The 15,641-nt window shown below is 44.7% G+C and overlaps 5 protein-coding genes across 5 annotated transcripts; 3 read left to right on the plus strand and 2 right to left on the minus strand.

Annotated features, from left to right (window-relative positions):
* Positions 1-5,759: 5,759 nt before the first annotated feature.
* Positions 5,760-6,865, minus strand: LOC112344203 (pentatricopeptide repeat-containing protein At2g35030, mitochondrial-like). Its single transcript, XM_024668515.1, has 2 exons — positions 6,400-6,865; positions 5,760-6,262 (listed from the first exon to the last, which is right to left on the minus strand). The coding sequence occupies exons 1-2, from the start codon at positions 6,863-6,865 to the stop codon at positions 5,760-5,762; spliced, it is 969 nt and encodes a 322-aa protein (XP_024524283.1).
* A 254-nt stretch (positions 6,866-7,119) lies between these two features.
* Positions 7,120-7,752, plus strand: LOC112342935 (18.1 kDa class I heat shock protein-like). The gene has a single exon (XM_024665590.1). The coding sequence runs from the start codon at positions 7,289-7,291 to the stop codon at positions 7,733-7,735; it is 447 nt and encodes a 148-aa protein (XP_024521358.1). The 5' UTR covers positions 7,120-7,288; the 3' UTR covers positions 7,736-7,752.
* Positions 7,753-7,758: 6 nt separating this feature from the next.
* On the minus strand, positions 7,759-10,239 carry LOC9655417 (pentatricopeptide repeat-containing protein At1g09900). The gene has a single exon (XM_002963781.2). The coding sequence runs from the start codon at positions 10,199-10,201 to the stop codon at positions 8,003-8,005; it is 2,199 nt and encodes a 732-aa protein (XP_002963827.2). The 5' UTR covers positions 10,202-10,239; the 3' UTR covers positions 7,759-8,002.
* Positions 10,240-10,333: 94 nt separating this feature from the next.
* Positions 10,334-11,944, plus strand: LOC9655418 (uncharacterized protein YacP). Its single transcript, XM_002963376.2, has 10 exons — positions 10,334-10,472; positions 10,541-10,603; positions 10,692-10,816; positions 10,896-11,056; positions 11,113-11,182; positions 11,264-11,318; positions 11,384-11,467; positions 11,552-11,590; positions 11,662-11,708; positions 11,770-11,944. Exons 1-10 carry the CDS (start codon positions 10,407-10,409, stop codon positions 11,882-11,884), a joined length of 825 nt encoding a protein of 274 aa, XP_002963422.1. The 5' UTR covers positions 10,334-10,406; the 3' UTR covers positions 11,885-11,944.
* Positions 11,945-12,070: 126 nt separating this feature from the next.
* LOC9643633 lies at positions 12,071-15,407 on the plus strand. Its single transcript, XM_024665563.1, has 4 exons — positions 12,071-12,228; positions 12,528-12,623; positions 12,724-13,096; positions 13,198-15,407. The coding sequence occupies exons 3-4, from the start codon at positions 12,881-12,883 to the stop codon at positions 15,277-15,279; spliced, it is 2,298 nt and encodes a 765-aa protein (XP_024521331.1). The 5' UTR covers positions 12,071-12,228; positions 12,528-12,623; positions 12,724-12,880; the 3' UTR covers positions 15,280-15,407.
* The last annotated feature ends 234 nt before the right edge of the window (positions 15,408-15,641 follow it).

A 15,641-nucleotide genomic window follows, 5' to 3' on the forward strand; every position in this document is an offset into this window, starting at 1 on the left:
AATCCCCTTAACTAGTGAATCTATTTAATATTTGTCTAGTGAAAGGTGCAATGGAAATGCATAATGTACATCTACCAGTTGCAGAGATAATTATTTTGATTATATAATACAAAATTGCAATCTATTTGTATAACAAGACTGTATTATTGGAAACCAATGCCTCATTAGACAATGTTGTTGGAGCTGGAAAATGGATTTTCTGCAGATTGCAAGACTTTACAACATCACCTCCTTTTGGAAGGATGAAAGGCAATTAAGGCTTTCTAATTAATGAGCCAAAATCTGGAGGAACATCAAAAAGAGGCATTAGGTGGTGCAACTTGTTTTTGATCTTTTTATATTAAGTGCTTTAACTACTATGTATATACAATTTCTAGAAGATTAGCCTATTGAATGTCATATAAAAACTCATAAACTTGTAATCCAACTTGGTGAAGTACTTAATACAATCCCTTTCACTAAATAAGGTGCCTTTTAAACAAACCATATATTATAAAATTGGGAAAGCAAATCAATACCAAATTATCCATTTTGTACTTTGTAGGTGGATGATGATAGGAATTATAGTGTTATTGTTGTCCCACTTATACATAGCCCAAATATTTAGTAAACTCTAATATTCTCAAAACCTAACATTGGGCAGCTCGTAGCAATTTCAAAGATAAAGTCAACTTTGTTAGCAACATTAGATTATGACCATATAAAAATTTATATGGTAAAGCACTAATAAAACTTTGTACCCTTATAACATACATATACTAAAGAGACAATGAATAACCATTTCAAGATAAATGTTGAAAGTTCATATATTTTGCAATCATCTATTTGAAAGTCTGAACAAGCTATTTTACCAACCCATCCATCTGTTAATGACAAACACTCATGAAAGTGTGATGTATTATTAATTAAGATATTAAGATGTGAAATGCTTTAGCTATAAATGAAAGCTATTATATAAGAGAATTTGTTCCGTACAAAATTGTTAAAATACCACTTTATTGAGGAGAAAGTATCCAATAATACTTGCAGATACATTAGCAAAAACGCCACCTTCCACTTAATGAATCAAGTATTCAAAGACAATAATGACATACTTGTTGTAAGCAATAAACCGTGGAAAAACCCCCATTAAATCAAATGCTAATAACTAAAAAAAATGCAAAACTACAATTGACTTTATCTGTCCTTTTGTAGTATGAGAGGGAGTATTATAAGCTTGGCACCAAACACTATATACTGGATAATATTATATTGCATCTTTAGCTAAAAGAAAGACTTATGTAGCTTCTCAATCACACGACAATGTCCCATGTGCCCACCTAGAATAATAAAGTTATAATAGGCATATAGAAAGTATGGAATAAAGATCGAAGCATCGCTAACTATGAATGATTATCAGGATCAGTCCCCACAAAATAAAGAAGGTCATTCTTAAAGCAATATTGAGAATGTAAATGTTAAAATGACAAGTCATTAGCAAGTGATGTAGAATTCTTAAACTCATCACAAAGCCTTCGGATCGACAACTTAACCTTTTATAAAGAGAAGGTAAATTTTATTCCATACTTTGTGGACACTAAATATCAAGTATAACAATAAAAATTTACTAAGATTGGAACAATAACTTTATCAAAAATAAAAGAAAAAAGAGAGAGGAGCTTAAAAAAAGGTATCAACATTAAATATAAAATTCCCTAAGTGATGAATAATTTTGAAATTATATATTTAATGCTTTAGAGTCTACCAAACAATACAACTAACCAAGTTTTTCTACTTCAATAATGAAGTAATTAGCTTGAGAACCATGTAAATATGCATGAAGTTGTCGTAAATATGACTTTGGGTATCGAAATTACCTGTCGGCCAGTCCTTACAGACACTCTTTCCTTACTGCTATGACAACAGGAGGTCAGTATTGCTAAACCTTTTATCAGTCCCTCTTGTGCTAGTGGAGTTAACTGGGCATTTCGAGTGTACTTAAACTGGACAAGCATAAAGACGAAATTCCTATGTACTATTAACTAAGCATACTTAACCTGGTAAAGAGTTCCCGTCTCGTTGTGTCTTGCACTAGCTAGTGACAAGAACCCTCGCATATTAAGACTAATCCTTCAATATTGCTATATGATGGCTTATCGTGTCTGCTAAACATCTTCACTATCATGCCTTTTGTGTTAGTTTTATTCAACTCATTCACAATCTCCATAAGTCCAATTCAAGACTTAGAACTTGTTAACTTAGAAAATGGCATCAATGCCATTCAATCTTTGCACTTGGTCCAAGTGTTACATGTGTTCGATCTCATGACCGACACCCTAAGGTACCACTAACATATCCTAAGCCTCCCTTAGTACCAAGAGTTAGTCTCTGGGACAAGCTCGAAATTTACCAAATATAGAATGTCCCTAGATTGTGAATTTGAACACGGGATGAACACTATTGTGTTCAAGACAATCTCTACATTCCGTATATATGCCAAATAAGCGAATTTAAACACTTTCCATAAATAATATTTGGGACCGGAATGAGACTAACACAAAAGGCACGATAGCAAGAGTGTTTAGCAAACATGGTAAGCTATTATATAATGATATTGAGGGATTAATCTCAATACGCGAGGGTTCTTGTCATTAGCCAGTGCAAGACATAATGAGATGGGAACTCCTTACTGACTAAGTATGCTTAGCTAATAACACGTAGGAATTCCATCTTTATGCTCGTCCAGTCTAAGTACACTTGAAATGCCTAGTTAACTCCACTAGCACAAGAGGGACTGATAAAGGTCTAACAATACTGACCTCCTGCTGTCGTAGCAATAAAGAAAGAATGTCCATAAGGACTGACCGACAGGTAATTTTTGATACCTGAAATCACATTTGCAACAAGTGAATAATAATCTAAACTATACATTATGTGGGCTATAAAAAGTTATATGAAAAGCCCGTATGAAAGAATTTGTGCACCAAAATTAAAAAATACCATATAAAAATCTATAAATAATGCTAAAAAATATATTAAAAAATTATACTAAAAACTTACCACTTAGATAACTATATACCAATTTACACTTCATACAAAAAGCTATATAAAATCCAAATATCATATTTTTTAGTTTATTATGTCACATATAAAGTGTGTTGTGGCATTAATTAATTTCACTCCAGCTTTGTGAGAACAAATCATAAGTTACAAGTGAGAAAATAAAAAACTAATGTTACCTATTGGTATGGATTGGCACTCTTGACAGATAGTGGCAATACATGATAAATGTTGATGATATGCTTGCTATAATATAAAATTATGAGAGAGAATTTATTTATCAAAACTTGATCTCTTCACTTGAGAAATTTTGAAAGTATTGAGTCAAAAGCAATAAATTTGTCCCAAAAACAAGCTTTTAGATATTGTTTTTCCTTTTTTTGTTTTCAAATAGTGATATGAAATGAAATGGCACCATCTTTATTATTATTGTTGAACAAACCATTCAACAACAATCTTCTTTTATCTTATCATTTGCATTGGAAACATTTCATTTATCAACAATGAAGCAATTAAATAATGATCATAAAATGCATTAACAATTTAAAATGTGTTCTTCTTTTTAGCAAGAAAGCCACTTTCATATCCTTCTCAATCTCAGGAACATAAATAGCTAATTTCCTTGAAAACAAGCTCTCTATGTCCTTTTGTGTGAGATTGAAAGAAAATTATATATTTATCAAAATGTTATCCCACTTGTTTTTAGGTACACATAGAAGATGATAGAGGCTAACAAACTTCTGATAATTAATTTTGATGTTTTGGCAAGTCAAATAACCATGTACATACTTTTCAACATTTAACTTCATTCTAGGCCAAAAGAAATGCCTTTATATACATATCCTTTATACCCTTAGATGCCTAACACTTAACACATCATAACAATCAATTAATATTTATTTGATGAGTTTATAAACCACCATAAGTCTATTCTTTATGCTCCATGCTTGTATTGGATATAATAGACATCTTCTATAGAAACTCTTGCTAATGAGTAAGGTGGCCTCAAAAATCATTTTGACAATTGAAATATTGAACAGATTGATAGTCTGAATCCATATAGAAGTTTGATTCATATAGATAACATCATTATTCCTTCATAGTAGCAATCATGACATACAATTTCTTATCTCAAGTAGGCTAATCTTGTTGTGTGGCATCAAATTTATAGCTTCATGTATAGCCAACTTGAACTAATATAGCCCCAATAGCAATATCACTTACATTTATCTCGACTACAAGAGGCTACTTAGGATAAAACTCTAACCATACCAAAGAAATTATGGTGATTATGTATTGTTAAAGGTATATGTCAATCAACCATAACTTGGATTTTTGTAGAATTAATTCTCATACCATGCACTAAAATCAAATGCCTAAGATATCCAATCTCCTCTAAAAAAAACTTGGATTTGGATAATTTTGAGTAGAGCTTGTTGTCTTTCAAAAGTTGTAAAATGCTTCACACATACATTTTATATTCTTTCATTATACAGTTGAATATTAGAATATCATCAAAGTAATTGATTGCAAACTTCCTCAAGTGAAGTGTAAAACTTGATTCATCAACGCAGAAGCATTTGTTAAACTTTACCAAATACTTATAATGACTTGTCCTTGTCTAGAATGCCATCTTTGAGACATCCTCTAGTTTGATATAAATTTGATAATACCCTTGCCTCAAATTAATCTTTGTAAAATACTGAATACCACAAAAGCACTTACTACTATCAATTTTAAGAGAAAGAGACTTCTCTTTGTTGTCTACATCAAGTCTATCTTATATGATGTGTGAAGCTTCAATTAATTCCCCTCTACAAGAATTGTGGTGACACAAAGATGGCCATGTGGACATAAATGATCAAGAAAATCATCAATACGAGGGATTGGGAAGATATTCTTCACTGTCTTATTATTTAATCCCTTGTAGTTTATATAAAAACACAATGTACCATCTTTCTTTTTGACCATCATTATTGAAACAGCCCAAAAAGACTTGTTTATTTGCTCTTCTAAAGGTATTTAACAAGCTATTTATTAATTTCCTCATCTTTAGGAGGACTAGTATGAGTAACTATCAATGATAAAGAGTAACTCCAAGAACTAAGTTAATCTTATGCTAAACCATCTGGCAACTCCAGAAAAATGTCATAAAACTCCTCATAAATGCAATTCACACAAGCCCTATACCAACAAACATACTCCAACTCAAACAAAATTATATTAGAAAGAAACGAGTATACCATGAAAGAATTAACTATCTATGCATGCACTTCATTAATCCAAAGCATTGATCAATAGAGTATCAAACCACCACCTTCAATATGCAGAATATTACACTCCCAATCAATCCCTCATTTCCTGTCATAAACCCATTCCTTCCCAAGAATACATCATCATGGCTTTAGCAAGATCCCAAGAGTGCTATTAGTGTGGTCCTTTCCAATTCAAACAGCATCTCCTTCATCAGCTCCCCAGCCCAATGGTAAAGTGTTTGTCCCAAGAGATCGACAATGCTGCATAGTGGTCTCTGAGTGGAGCGATTGCATAGTTAGCAACCATGGATCTGAAGTAGGCTGTGAGAACACTGACAAAGGTAACCACGTTGGAGCAAATCCCACGGAGTTCCATGGTTTTGTGGAACTTGAGCACTTGGAGTGTATGCCCAGTCTGAGCATTCGACAGCACCATGCTGTTCCAGGTGATCAAATCATGCTCTCTCATCCTTGCAAAAACCTCCATTGCTTGATCCACACGACCAAATTGCCATACATGCTGATGAAAGCATTTGGAGTTCTGATGTCCGACAAGAAAATCTTTCCTGGAATCGTGGAGTGGATCAACTTGCCCTGCGCAAGATCAGGGATGGCAGCACAGGGATTCAGTGACAGGACAGGTGGCGGCATCAGGAGAATCAGCTTGAGCAACCGGAGAGCTTGGTGAGCATCGCCGCTGCGAGCATTGGCACAGATCATCACGTTCCAAGAGACAACGTTTCGATCCAGCATCCGCTCGAACCAGATGCTGGCCATCTCAAGATCACCAGCCTGATAGAATCCAACCAGCATCGACGTCCAGGAGTTTATGCACCACTGAGGGATTCTGAAGAACACTCGGCAAGGAATGTCCAGCTTCTTTGCGACCACGTATGCATGGAGGAGGCTATTCCAGCTTATGTGGTTCCTCTCGACCAGCTCCTCTCGGCGTCGAGCACGGCTTCGTCCTGAGCAAACGCATGGAGCATGGCGTTGCAGGACACCACATTGTGCTGTGGAGTTTTAGCGTGAGCCTAAATCATCACAGTCCATGACACTTCATCCTTTTCAGGGCTGTTCTTCATCACTGCTTGATCTAAGTCACCTTCTTGAGCATAGGCTGAGTTCCAGGACACGACATGGTGCTCGGGCATTCTGTCAAAGGCTTCACGAGCAGAGACAATCTGCCCATCCCGGGTATACGCCGAAACGATAGAGTTCCAGGACACCAAGCTGGTCATTGGCATCTTCTCAAAGAGAGACAAGCTTTCACAAAGGCGACCGAAGTTTGAAAACGCAAATGCCAGCGCCTTCCAAGATACCACGTCTCGTTCCGGAGACAAATCAAACAAGATCTTTGTTGGGTGCGGATGCCCGTAATGGGCAGTTTCTCCAAGAACAACGTTCCAAGAGACAGGATTCCACTGTGGCATGATATCAAGAATCTCTTTAGCTTGGGTGGTGCTGGAGGAGTGAGCAATGAGGAGAAAGCTCCAGGAGTAGATGTTCTTGACATGGATGGCCTGGAATGCGCTGCAAGCGTCGTCAACGTAGCCACATTTGCCATACATGTCCACCGGCAAGTTTCCCAGGTACGTATCTCTCCGGAATTCATTGGAGGATGCGATCAAGCGGTGCAGCTGCTGGCCCTGGTGCAATCTTTGGATCTGGCACAAGTCTGGAGAAGAGTTGCAAGAGAGTTTCTAGTCAGTGTCTTGCTTCAAAGCATATAGTGGTCATACAAGGGAATTTTTTGCTTCTAGCCTTCCGTTACTTTGATGACGTGGCTGTATCAGAATAGAAGAACAGAAAAAATAATAAGAGTATTGGCACGAATCTTCCAGATTTGTCAATAGAACTTACTAGAATCGACCAGATATCTGCCACTCTGCGAGGTATAAATGGGCGTGGAGCTCTTCCAAGCCTCCATTAGCTTCGTTTTAAGCTATCGATTTTACAGTCTCTCCTAGCTTTCAAGTAAGTAGATTGAGGTGATGGCGCTCTTCTTCTACGGCAATGACAATGGTGTCTTCGATCCCTTCCTGGAGCTCTCGTCCATCTTGTCCGGCGGCGGCAACGAGCCCTCCAAGCAGGTAGCCAGGGACGCGAGCGCCGTCGCCAACACCCGCGTGGATTGGCTGGAGACGCCCGACGCCCACGTCTTCAAGGCCGATCTCCCAGGGCTGAGCAAGGAGGACGTGAAGATCACGGTGGAGCACGGGCGCACGCTCCAGATCAGTGGCGAGAGGAAGATGCACGAGGCCCAGAAGACCGACAAGTGGCACCGGGTGGAGCGCCTGTTTGGCAGCTTCATGCGGAAGTTCCGGCTGCCCAAGAACGCCAACACGGAGGCGATCAAGGCCCAGGTGGAGAACGGGGTTCTCACTATCGTCGTTCCAAAGACCGCCAAGCCGGAGCCGAAACAAATCCAGGTGGAGTAGAGCTCGCGGACGAGAAGAAAAAGGAATCTGAGCTCTGCCTTGTATAGAGCAGTGTTGGAAACCGTATAGAGCTCGCTTTTCGAGTTTTTAAGATGTCTCCATCCTTGGTTCTCAGAAGATCTTCAGCACCGGAACTGGGACTGGAATGCTCGATCGTTCCAAACATCTTCCTCCCAAGATTTAACGAGGCAGCCTCTTCCGCATCTTTCATACTCGATCGTTCCAAACGCATTTGACAACGTAACTCTTTGGAGGCGGAGCCATCGTTCATACTCGATCGCTCCAAGCGTTTTCTTCCAGGTTCGTCCACTCAAAAACAGAGTTTGACATAGCAGCCTCTTCCAAAGTCTTGGATGTGGAGCCATCGGGGAGAAAGCCTCTCGCCACCATCTCGTCATACATCGCCATCGCCTCGGCGACCCGGCCCCCATGGCTCATGCTCACGATCAGCTTCCTGTACGCGAAATCGTCCAGCGCAACGCCCTGGCCTCGCATCGCATCCAGCACCATGCAAGCATCGTCCATCCGGTCGCTCTTGCACAGGCCATCGATGAGCGAAGTATACACCACCACGTTTGGAGCGTGCCTCTTCCTGCTCATCTCCACGACCAGGCTCCACGCGTCGTCCACTCTTCCCACCCGGCACAGCCCAAAAACCACGCTCCCCAGCGTCACGTCGTTTGGAAAACACCCCCGGCTCGCCATCTCGTCCGCCAAGTCGCAAGCTTCTCTCACTCGGTTCGCCTTGCACAGCCCATCGATCAAAGTGTTGTAAGTCACCACGTCGGGGACGTAGCCCCGAGCGACCAAGTCCGAGATCAAGCTCACGGCCTTGGAGATGCTCCCGTCCTTGATCAGCCCACCGAGAACGATGTTGTACGTGAAGAGCGGCGGAACCATGTTGATGGAGACCATCTCTGCGAGGATTTCCCTGGCCTTGTGGACGTTCCCGGCCCTGCAGTAGCCGCTCACCAGGCTGCTGTACATCACCACTCCTGTTCTACATCCCCGGACGCTCATCTCTTTGACGAGCTTGTGAGCCTCTTCAATCTCTCCCGACTTGCACAGGCCGTCGACCAGGCTCGTGTAGGCGATCACGTCGGGAATGTAGCCTTGGCGTACGATCTCTTCCAAGAGATAGAACGCGACTTGGACTTGTCCCACCCGGCATAGCCCGTTGACGAGGATGGTGTACGTGATCACGTCCGGGAGGATGTTCTCCCGGCACATCTCTTCCAAAACTTCCAGAGCCCGCGGGAGCATGCCGGCCTTGCAGAAGCCATCGAGCAGGGTATTGAAAGTGACCAAGTCCGGGCTGCAGCTCATGGTTTTGAGAATCTCGGCTGCCTCGACGACCTTGCCGGCCACACACAGCGCGTGGATGATGCTGTTGTACGTGATCACGTCGGGAACCGGGCCTGCGAGCTTCATGCCGTCCAAGATCTCGAGAGCTTCTTCAACGTCGCCATCTTTGCAGATCCCGCTCACGAGTATGTTGCAAGTCAGCACGTCGGGGTTGATCCCCGCGGCTTTCATCTTCTCTCGGAACGCGCACGCCTCTCGGATCCTGCTAGCTCGGTAGAACGCGTTGATCAGCGTATTGTAAGTCACAATGTCGGGAGCACTCTTCCCTCCTTTCCGGATCATCTCCTCCAGCAGCTCTCTCGCTTTTTCCAGGTTTCCACTTTTGCACAAGCCACTTATAACCGTGTTGTACGTGACGATTTCCGGCTTCACTCTCGAGCTCTCCATATTCTCAAATAACTTCACTGCTTGATCCGGATTCCCGTCCTTGAATAGGCCATGAATGAGAACGTTGAAGATGTAAACGTCTGGAGCAACTGAAAACTCATCGAGCGCGCGGAGAAACTCCAGTGCTCTCATCGCTTGTCCTGCCTTGCAGTTCCCGCGGATCAAAATCTTGAAAGTCACCAGGTTTGGCGAGCAGCCACTGTGAAGCAAATCCTTGTAGACTTTCCCTGTTCGAAAATGGTGTCCACTCTTGACGAGGATATCCAAAAGATGGTTGTAAGAGTGGACGTCGTGTTTGTATCCGTCCTGTTCTCCGGCCCAGTCGAAGAACTGGATAGCCAGATCCGGCCTGGAAGATCTTCTCATGACAGCCACGACCACATCCGGGTCCAAAAGCCGGGAGCATCCATCCAGGAGCTTCCGAAGATCATCGCCCGGCCTCTTCCTTCTCAGCAGCGACGAGATAAGTTCCACGGAGCTCTTGTGGATCTCAAACTCTTCCGAGCTGTAAGTCCTGACGTACGCCTGGAGCGCTTCGCTGGAAGAACTCCTCTGGCTGCCGCTGTTGGCTCGAGCCTGGATTCGAGAAGCCGCGCCCTTGAATCGGAATGCCGCGAAATGGCCCTTGGCGGAGCACTGGAAGCTGCGTTTGTGATTGTTCTTTGGATTTCTCGCGGCATTTGGAGATGGATGCTTCCTGCCGAGGCAATCCATCTAGGGTGGAAGGAACATACCTGGACGAGCGAGGGAAAACCAAAACCCTAAACCGCAAGAAGAACTCCATGGCCATGCTTTAACCACGTAAGAAGTATTTTGGATATAAACCAGTGGCGAGAGATTTTTTGCCCTCGCCCTCGCGAGAGCGAAAGAGAGGGAGGGCGATTTTCAAGGCGGCAATGCTGCCGATTGAGGCAGAGCGATGACGCATTTGCGATCGCATCTGGCGCCATTGCAACAGATTCGTGCTCACGCCGATCCACAGAAGGTAATGTCGATTCTTCTGACACCGACATTCTCCGGAGAGAGAGAATCTCTTGCGCTTCTCTTGCTCAGTGCTCGCCGCCGAGAATCACTTCCAACGTCAAGACGAGCTTGAAGCTTCTCACAATGCTCAAGGTACTATAAGCAAGAGAGAGTTTCCTGCTCTCGTGAGAGAGAGTTTCTACCGTGTGATTCTTTCTCTACGGTATCGTTCTCTTTTCAGGAGCTTGGAAACAACGCAAACAAACAAGCCAAGCCAGCCACAAGCTACAGGAAGAAAAAGGTGGACAAGAAGAGTTTGCCTGAGGATTTTGAGAGCTACGAGGATCCGGCAACACAAGTGATCGAGTAAGATGTTTGAGCTAGAAGTTTTTCTGGTGAGCTGGGGAATTCTTTCTCACGATACTTTCGCTGTGATCCAATCCAGCTGCGGGAAAGAAATTACCATAATTCAACCGGTACTTCTCGTGGATGGATACAACATGTGTGGCGTCTGGCCCAAGCTAAAGAAACACTTCGCAAGAGGTGATCTTCTCAGTGCGCGAGAGAAGCTTATTGACGAGCTCGTCACCTTCAGCGCAGCAAGAGGTCTCTCTTGTTTTGTTTTCTCTTCTTTATAACAGCAGCCTCGTTCTAGCTCGCAGGAATGAAAGTGGTGGTTGTTTTCGATGCAAAGGAATCGGGTCTGCCATCACACAGAGAATCCAGAGCAAGGTAGACTCCACTCGACTTCTTTCTATTCCTTTTGGTTTCTTTTTTTGTCCTCTGGGATTTGATTACGCTTTGTTTCTGCAGTGTTGACATCGTGTTTGCGGCCGACGCTTGCGCCGATTCATGGATCGAGCGTGAGGTACTTTTGATGATTCCTACATCATCGCTACATAAATTTCCGCTTTGACTGATATCTTTCGGCAGGTCTACTTGTTGAGAGACGACGGCTGCCCCAAGATCAGAGTCGTAACGTCCGATTCCCTTCATCAGCAGGTTGCAAACGGCGCGGTAAATTCGTGAAAGTCAGAGAACAAAACAATGGCTTATTTTCTGCAAAGATTCTTACTGGTTTTTTTCTCGGGTCTTTGACAGGGTGCGTATGTATGGAGCTGCAAAGGTTTGATTGGAGAGGTGAGACGCTCAGCTCAGCTTTAAAGCCAATGGCTTTTTAAGTTCCTGAGCGTTTCGGTTTGCTTGTTTAGATCAAGGACGTGAGGAAAGAATTGGAGCAGCTGTTACATTCCGACAGGTGATGTTTATATCAGCAAGCGCCTTGAGTCAATCACCCAATCTAACATTGTGACCTTTAGGCCATACTCGATGAAAGGCAAATTGCTAGAACACAACTTATCTCCCGACGTTTTCACCTCGCTCCAGGCGCTCAAGCAAAGGCTCAAGATGGAAGAAGAGCTACAAAAAACATAACAAAAACAAAAAGATCCCCCCGGCTAACGGTATATTCCACGCCCGTTAGTTATTGGAGCATATTCCGTCAGCTTGCCCCCAAAGCCCTAGAATTTTTAGCTGAGCCGGCGCTGGCGGATCCACATCGATCCCCCAGCATTATCCGCGCGCGAATGCGCAACTTGCGACATCCGTGGCAGTAGCACAGCAGCGATCATCAATCGCGCAATGAGGAGGTGAGGAAAGAGGGTGAATGCTGAGTGGGCCAAGCCAAGCAAGCAACAAATCGTCAGTGGCGGCAGCTCGATTGGTTCCATTCTAGTGGAGCACGGCCACATGCTTCACTGCTGGCTACATCGCTACAGGTCAGCTCCTCTCTGGGCCTGGATCTTCGCATTTCCTACCATTGCTTTAATCAAATTCTTGGGTCTTTCTTGTTTGGGGCTTGATATTTCTTACCTTTCGTTCTTGGTGTTCTTGCTTATCAACTATAGTTCTTTCTCTAACATTCGCTGTACTCCAGTCCAGCGACTGATTTTATTTTAATATCCTTGCTGGTGGATTCAGAAAGCTGTGTTCCAGTGAATGATTTGTTTTAATCTCCTTGCTGATGGATTGGCTCGTTCTTTTTCTCCTTGTTTTTTTTTTTTTTTGCTTGGGTCAGGGAATCTCTCGCCTATAAGGAGGAGCTACTTTGTGTGTGTGGCGCTAGTGCTCGTACAGCACACAGTCAAACATGAGGGTAGCCTCATCATTTTCGGTAAGTTCCCCGTTGGCCCTCTTCTTTTCTCTCCATGGTTTCTTCTAGGAAGTAGCGACAAGTTCTTGAGCTCACGTTTTCCTTCCGCTCGACTTAACAGGACGGTGTAAGATGGGTGAGCTGCACCAACAGGGCAGTTTTGCCTGACCCCTTGAGGCGGCGAAGAAGATGCTCCCGTTTGGAGTGAAGAAGACGGAGATGGCTAGCAGAAAGGAGTGAGGGGCGTTCTTCCTCTCTTTCTCTCCTGCTCTACAAGCATGGCTAGCGGCTGGAGAAAGGCTAGAATTGCTCTCGGGCTGCATGTTTGCGTCTCGGCTCCGCATGATCCTGATGATGAAGGCGGTGTCGATGTGGATCAGGCTGCGTCTCCAGCCATGTCCCCTTCTCCTTCTCCCAGATCTGGAGCTCCGAATACTTCTGCAAGGTCTCCCTCTCGTCTCCAGCTGCTCCGGAGTAGCATTCGTCTCTCTCGGGTATGATCTTTATTTTGTGGAGTCGCAATTTTTGTTTCCTTTTGTTTCTCTTCAGATTCAATTCTCAAAGCCGATTTTTTTTTGTTGTTTTCTTTTCCCAGAGTACGTGCTCCATCTGCCTGGAGCCCATGAAGCCCGGACTTGGCCATGCTCTTTTCACAGCCGAGTGCTCTCATACGTTCCACTTCTCGTGTATTGCGTCCAATGTACGGCATGGAAATCTGGTATGTCCTGTTTGTCGAGCTAGATGGAAGGAGGTTCCTTGGCAGGCTCCTCCAGAAGCAGGCAAGGATCAAAAGCTTTCGCCGAGACCCAGACCAAGTCTTTCCAGGAACTCTGAGCAGGAAGGGAATAACAACGGAGAGGGTGCTGAGGTCGGTGACGAAGAATTGAGAAGGCTGGATCCCGTGCTGAGAATTCTAGATGAGTCCATTGCAAGTGCTCGAGGAATCAGAAGGAACAGCACCCCAGAGCCACAAAGTTTCGATGACGACGAGCCTCTGAGAGTGGACGGAGGTGGGGAATTGAGTGCTGGAGGAGCAGAAAGCAGCGAGTCAGACCTCGTAAATTCGGACGATGGCAACCTTGAAGTAACCTGTCACCCCGAAGTCGAGAGCATTTGCTACTCCGAGTCACGAGATGATTTTACGGTACTGGTTCACGTCAAGGCATTATCTGGAAACAAGCGGCCAGCAGCTGAGACTGTAAGCACTCAGGCTTTCTCATCAAACACAACTTCTCGAGCTCCAATCGATCTTGTTACAGTCCTGGACGTGAGTGGGAGCATGGCTGGGACCAAACTTTTGCTGCTCAAGCAGGCGATGGGCTTCGTCATTCGGAACTTGAGCCCCTCGGACAGGCTTTCGGTGATAGCGTTTTCGTCAACCGCAAAGCGCTTGTTTCCTCTGCGTCGAATGGTCGAAGATGGCAAGCAACTTGCGCTCCGGGCCATTGACGCGCTAGTCTCGACTGGAGGAACAAACATTGCGGAAGGCTTGAAGAAAGGTGCCAAGATCTTGGACGACAGGAGGGAACGCAATCCAATCGCAAGTATCATGTTGCTCTCGGACGGCCAAGACACTCACAGCTTGGGTGCTCGCGCTAATGCCCAGCTATCCAGAGGTGGCAGCTTTCGTCGGGGGCTAGGCTCTGGGAGGCACTTGATGATGCCTTATGGAAGCGTCTCGTTTCCAGTCCACACTTTTGGTTTCGGGGCCGACCACGACTCGGCGACGATGCATTCCATAGCCGAGAGCTCGGGTGGTACTTTCTCCTTCATCCAAGCTGAAACGGCCGTTCAGGATGCCTTCGCTCAGTGCATTGGCGGCCTCCTCAGTGTCGTCGTCCAAGATGCACGGCTCTGCTTCTCCACGGCGGGGGAGAACCTCCAGGTGAAGAGCGTCCAGGCAGGAAGCTACGAGAGGTCCATCACTGACCAGGGGACCCGCGGCTTTGTCAAACTGGGAGATTTGTACGCCGAAGAAGAAAGGGACGTACTTCTGGAGTTCCGCATCCCCATGCTCGAAAGTCCGCTGCTCTCAGCCGGGATCGTCAGTGTCGATTGCTCGTTCAAGGATCCTGTTCTCCAGAAGCCGGTTCGCACGAGAACCAAGACACTGTCCATAGACCGGCCAGGCAGCGTCAACAGGGAGAACCAAGTGGTGAGCGTGCAGGTGGATAGGCAAAGGAACAGGATTCGCACCGCGGAGACCATCCTCGAGGCCGGATGCCTGGCGGACAGGGGCGATCTTGTCGGAGCCCAGCAAACGCTCCAGAGCGCCAAGGTGGCTCTCAGAAACTCGGCCGCGTCGCTTGCCGGCGACCAGCTCTCGAGCGCGCTCGAGTCGGAGCTGACGGAGATCCAGGTGAGGATGGCAAACAGGCAAATGTACGAGCGCTCCGGCCGGGCTTACATTCTCTCGGCTCAGAGCTCTCACTTCCGGCAGCGTGCCACTGCTCGGGGCGACTACGTCGAGTCCCACAGCCGGGACTATCAAACTCCGTCCATGGTGGACATGATCTTGAGGTCCCAGACGCTAACTTTTCCTTTGCCACCGTCGACTCCGCCGGCGGGTGCTACTGCTCTTCCTCCCGAGAGATCGTCCTCGATCGGCAGCAGGCATTCGTATTCAAGCTCGAGGCGGGCCTCTGGACGCGTTCACGACATCGGAACTTCCTTGTAAATATGAAAGAAAAACGAGGTGGTTTTCGGGCATTTAGGATTTTTTAGAAAGGGGAAAGGAATACACCTATCATATCCAAATGTATTTTAGTACTGCAATCCAACGGTTGTGATTTCTTGCTCTTTAAACTTTTCTTTAATCAAGATTTAATGCTACTTATCAGCGCTCATAAGGGGGAGGCTTTTTATCTCAGTCAACTCAAAGAAGTGGTAGTCTATCTAAAAAGAAAAGGACATGTTATTCATGTTTGTTTTTTTTTGCTAAGTTTTTCATCATCTAAGTGTGATTGGACGATATACAAGCTGGAATAGCAAATGTGATTGGACGATATAAAAGCTTAGAATAGCAAATGCCACGATAGC

Source organism: Selaginella moellendorffii, unplaced genomic scaffold, assembly GCF_000143415.4.
Source record: "Selaginella moellendorffii unplaced genomic scaffold, v1.0 SELMOscaffold_3, whole genome shotgun sequence".
In the NCBI taxonomy this organism is placed as follows: Eukaryota; Viridiplantae; Streptophyta; class Lycopodiopsida; order Selaginellales; family Selaginellaceae; genus Selaginella; species Selaginella moellendorffii.

What these genes read in the sequence shown, in the direction of transcription:
- LOC9643633 (XM_024665563.1), top strand. Translation starts at nt 12,881, where the DNA reads ATGGCTAGCGGCTGGAGAAAGGCTAGAATTGCTCTCGGGCTGCATGTT. An exon ending in GTAGCATTCGTCTCTCTCGG is followed by an intron (nt 13,097 to 13,197) that starts GTATGATCTTTA and finishes TTCTTTTCCCAG; the next exon opens with AGTACGTGCTCCATCTGCCT.
- LOC112344203 (XM_024668515.1), bottom strand. Translation starts at nt 6,865, where the DNA reads ATGTATGGCAAATGTGGCTACGTTGACGACGCTTGCAGCGCATTCCAG. An exon ending in CTCAGCCTATGCTCAAGAAG is followed by an intron (nt 6,263 to 6,399) that starts GTGACTTAGATC and finishes GCGTTTGCTCAG; the next exon opens with GACGAAGCCGTGCTCGACGC.
- LOC9655417 (XM_002963781.2), bottom strand. Translation starts at nt 10,201, where the DNA reads ATGGATTGCCTCGGCAGGAAGCATCCATCTCCAAATGCCGCGAGAAAT.
- LOC9655418 (XM_002963376.2), top strand. Translation starts at nt 10,407, where the DNA reads ATGACGCATTTGCGATCGCATCTGGCGCCATTGCAACAGATTCGTGCT. An exon ending in GCAAAGGTTTGATTGGAGAG is followed by an intron (nt 11,591 to 11,661) that starts GTGAGACGCTCA and finishes TTGCTTGTTTAG; the next exon opens with ATCAAGGACGTGAGGAAAGA. An exon ending in CAGCTGTTACATTCCGACAG is followed by an intron (nt 11,709 to 11,769) that starts GTGATGTTTATA and finishes TGTGACCTTTAG; the next exon opens with GCCATACTCGATGAAAGGCA.
- LOC112342935 (XM_024665590.1), top strand. Translation starts at nt 7,289, where the DNA reads ATGGCGCTCTTCTTCTACGGCAATGACAATGGTGTCTTCGATCCCTTC.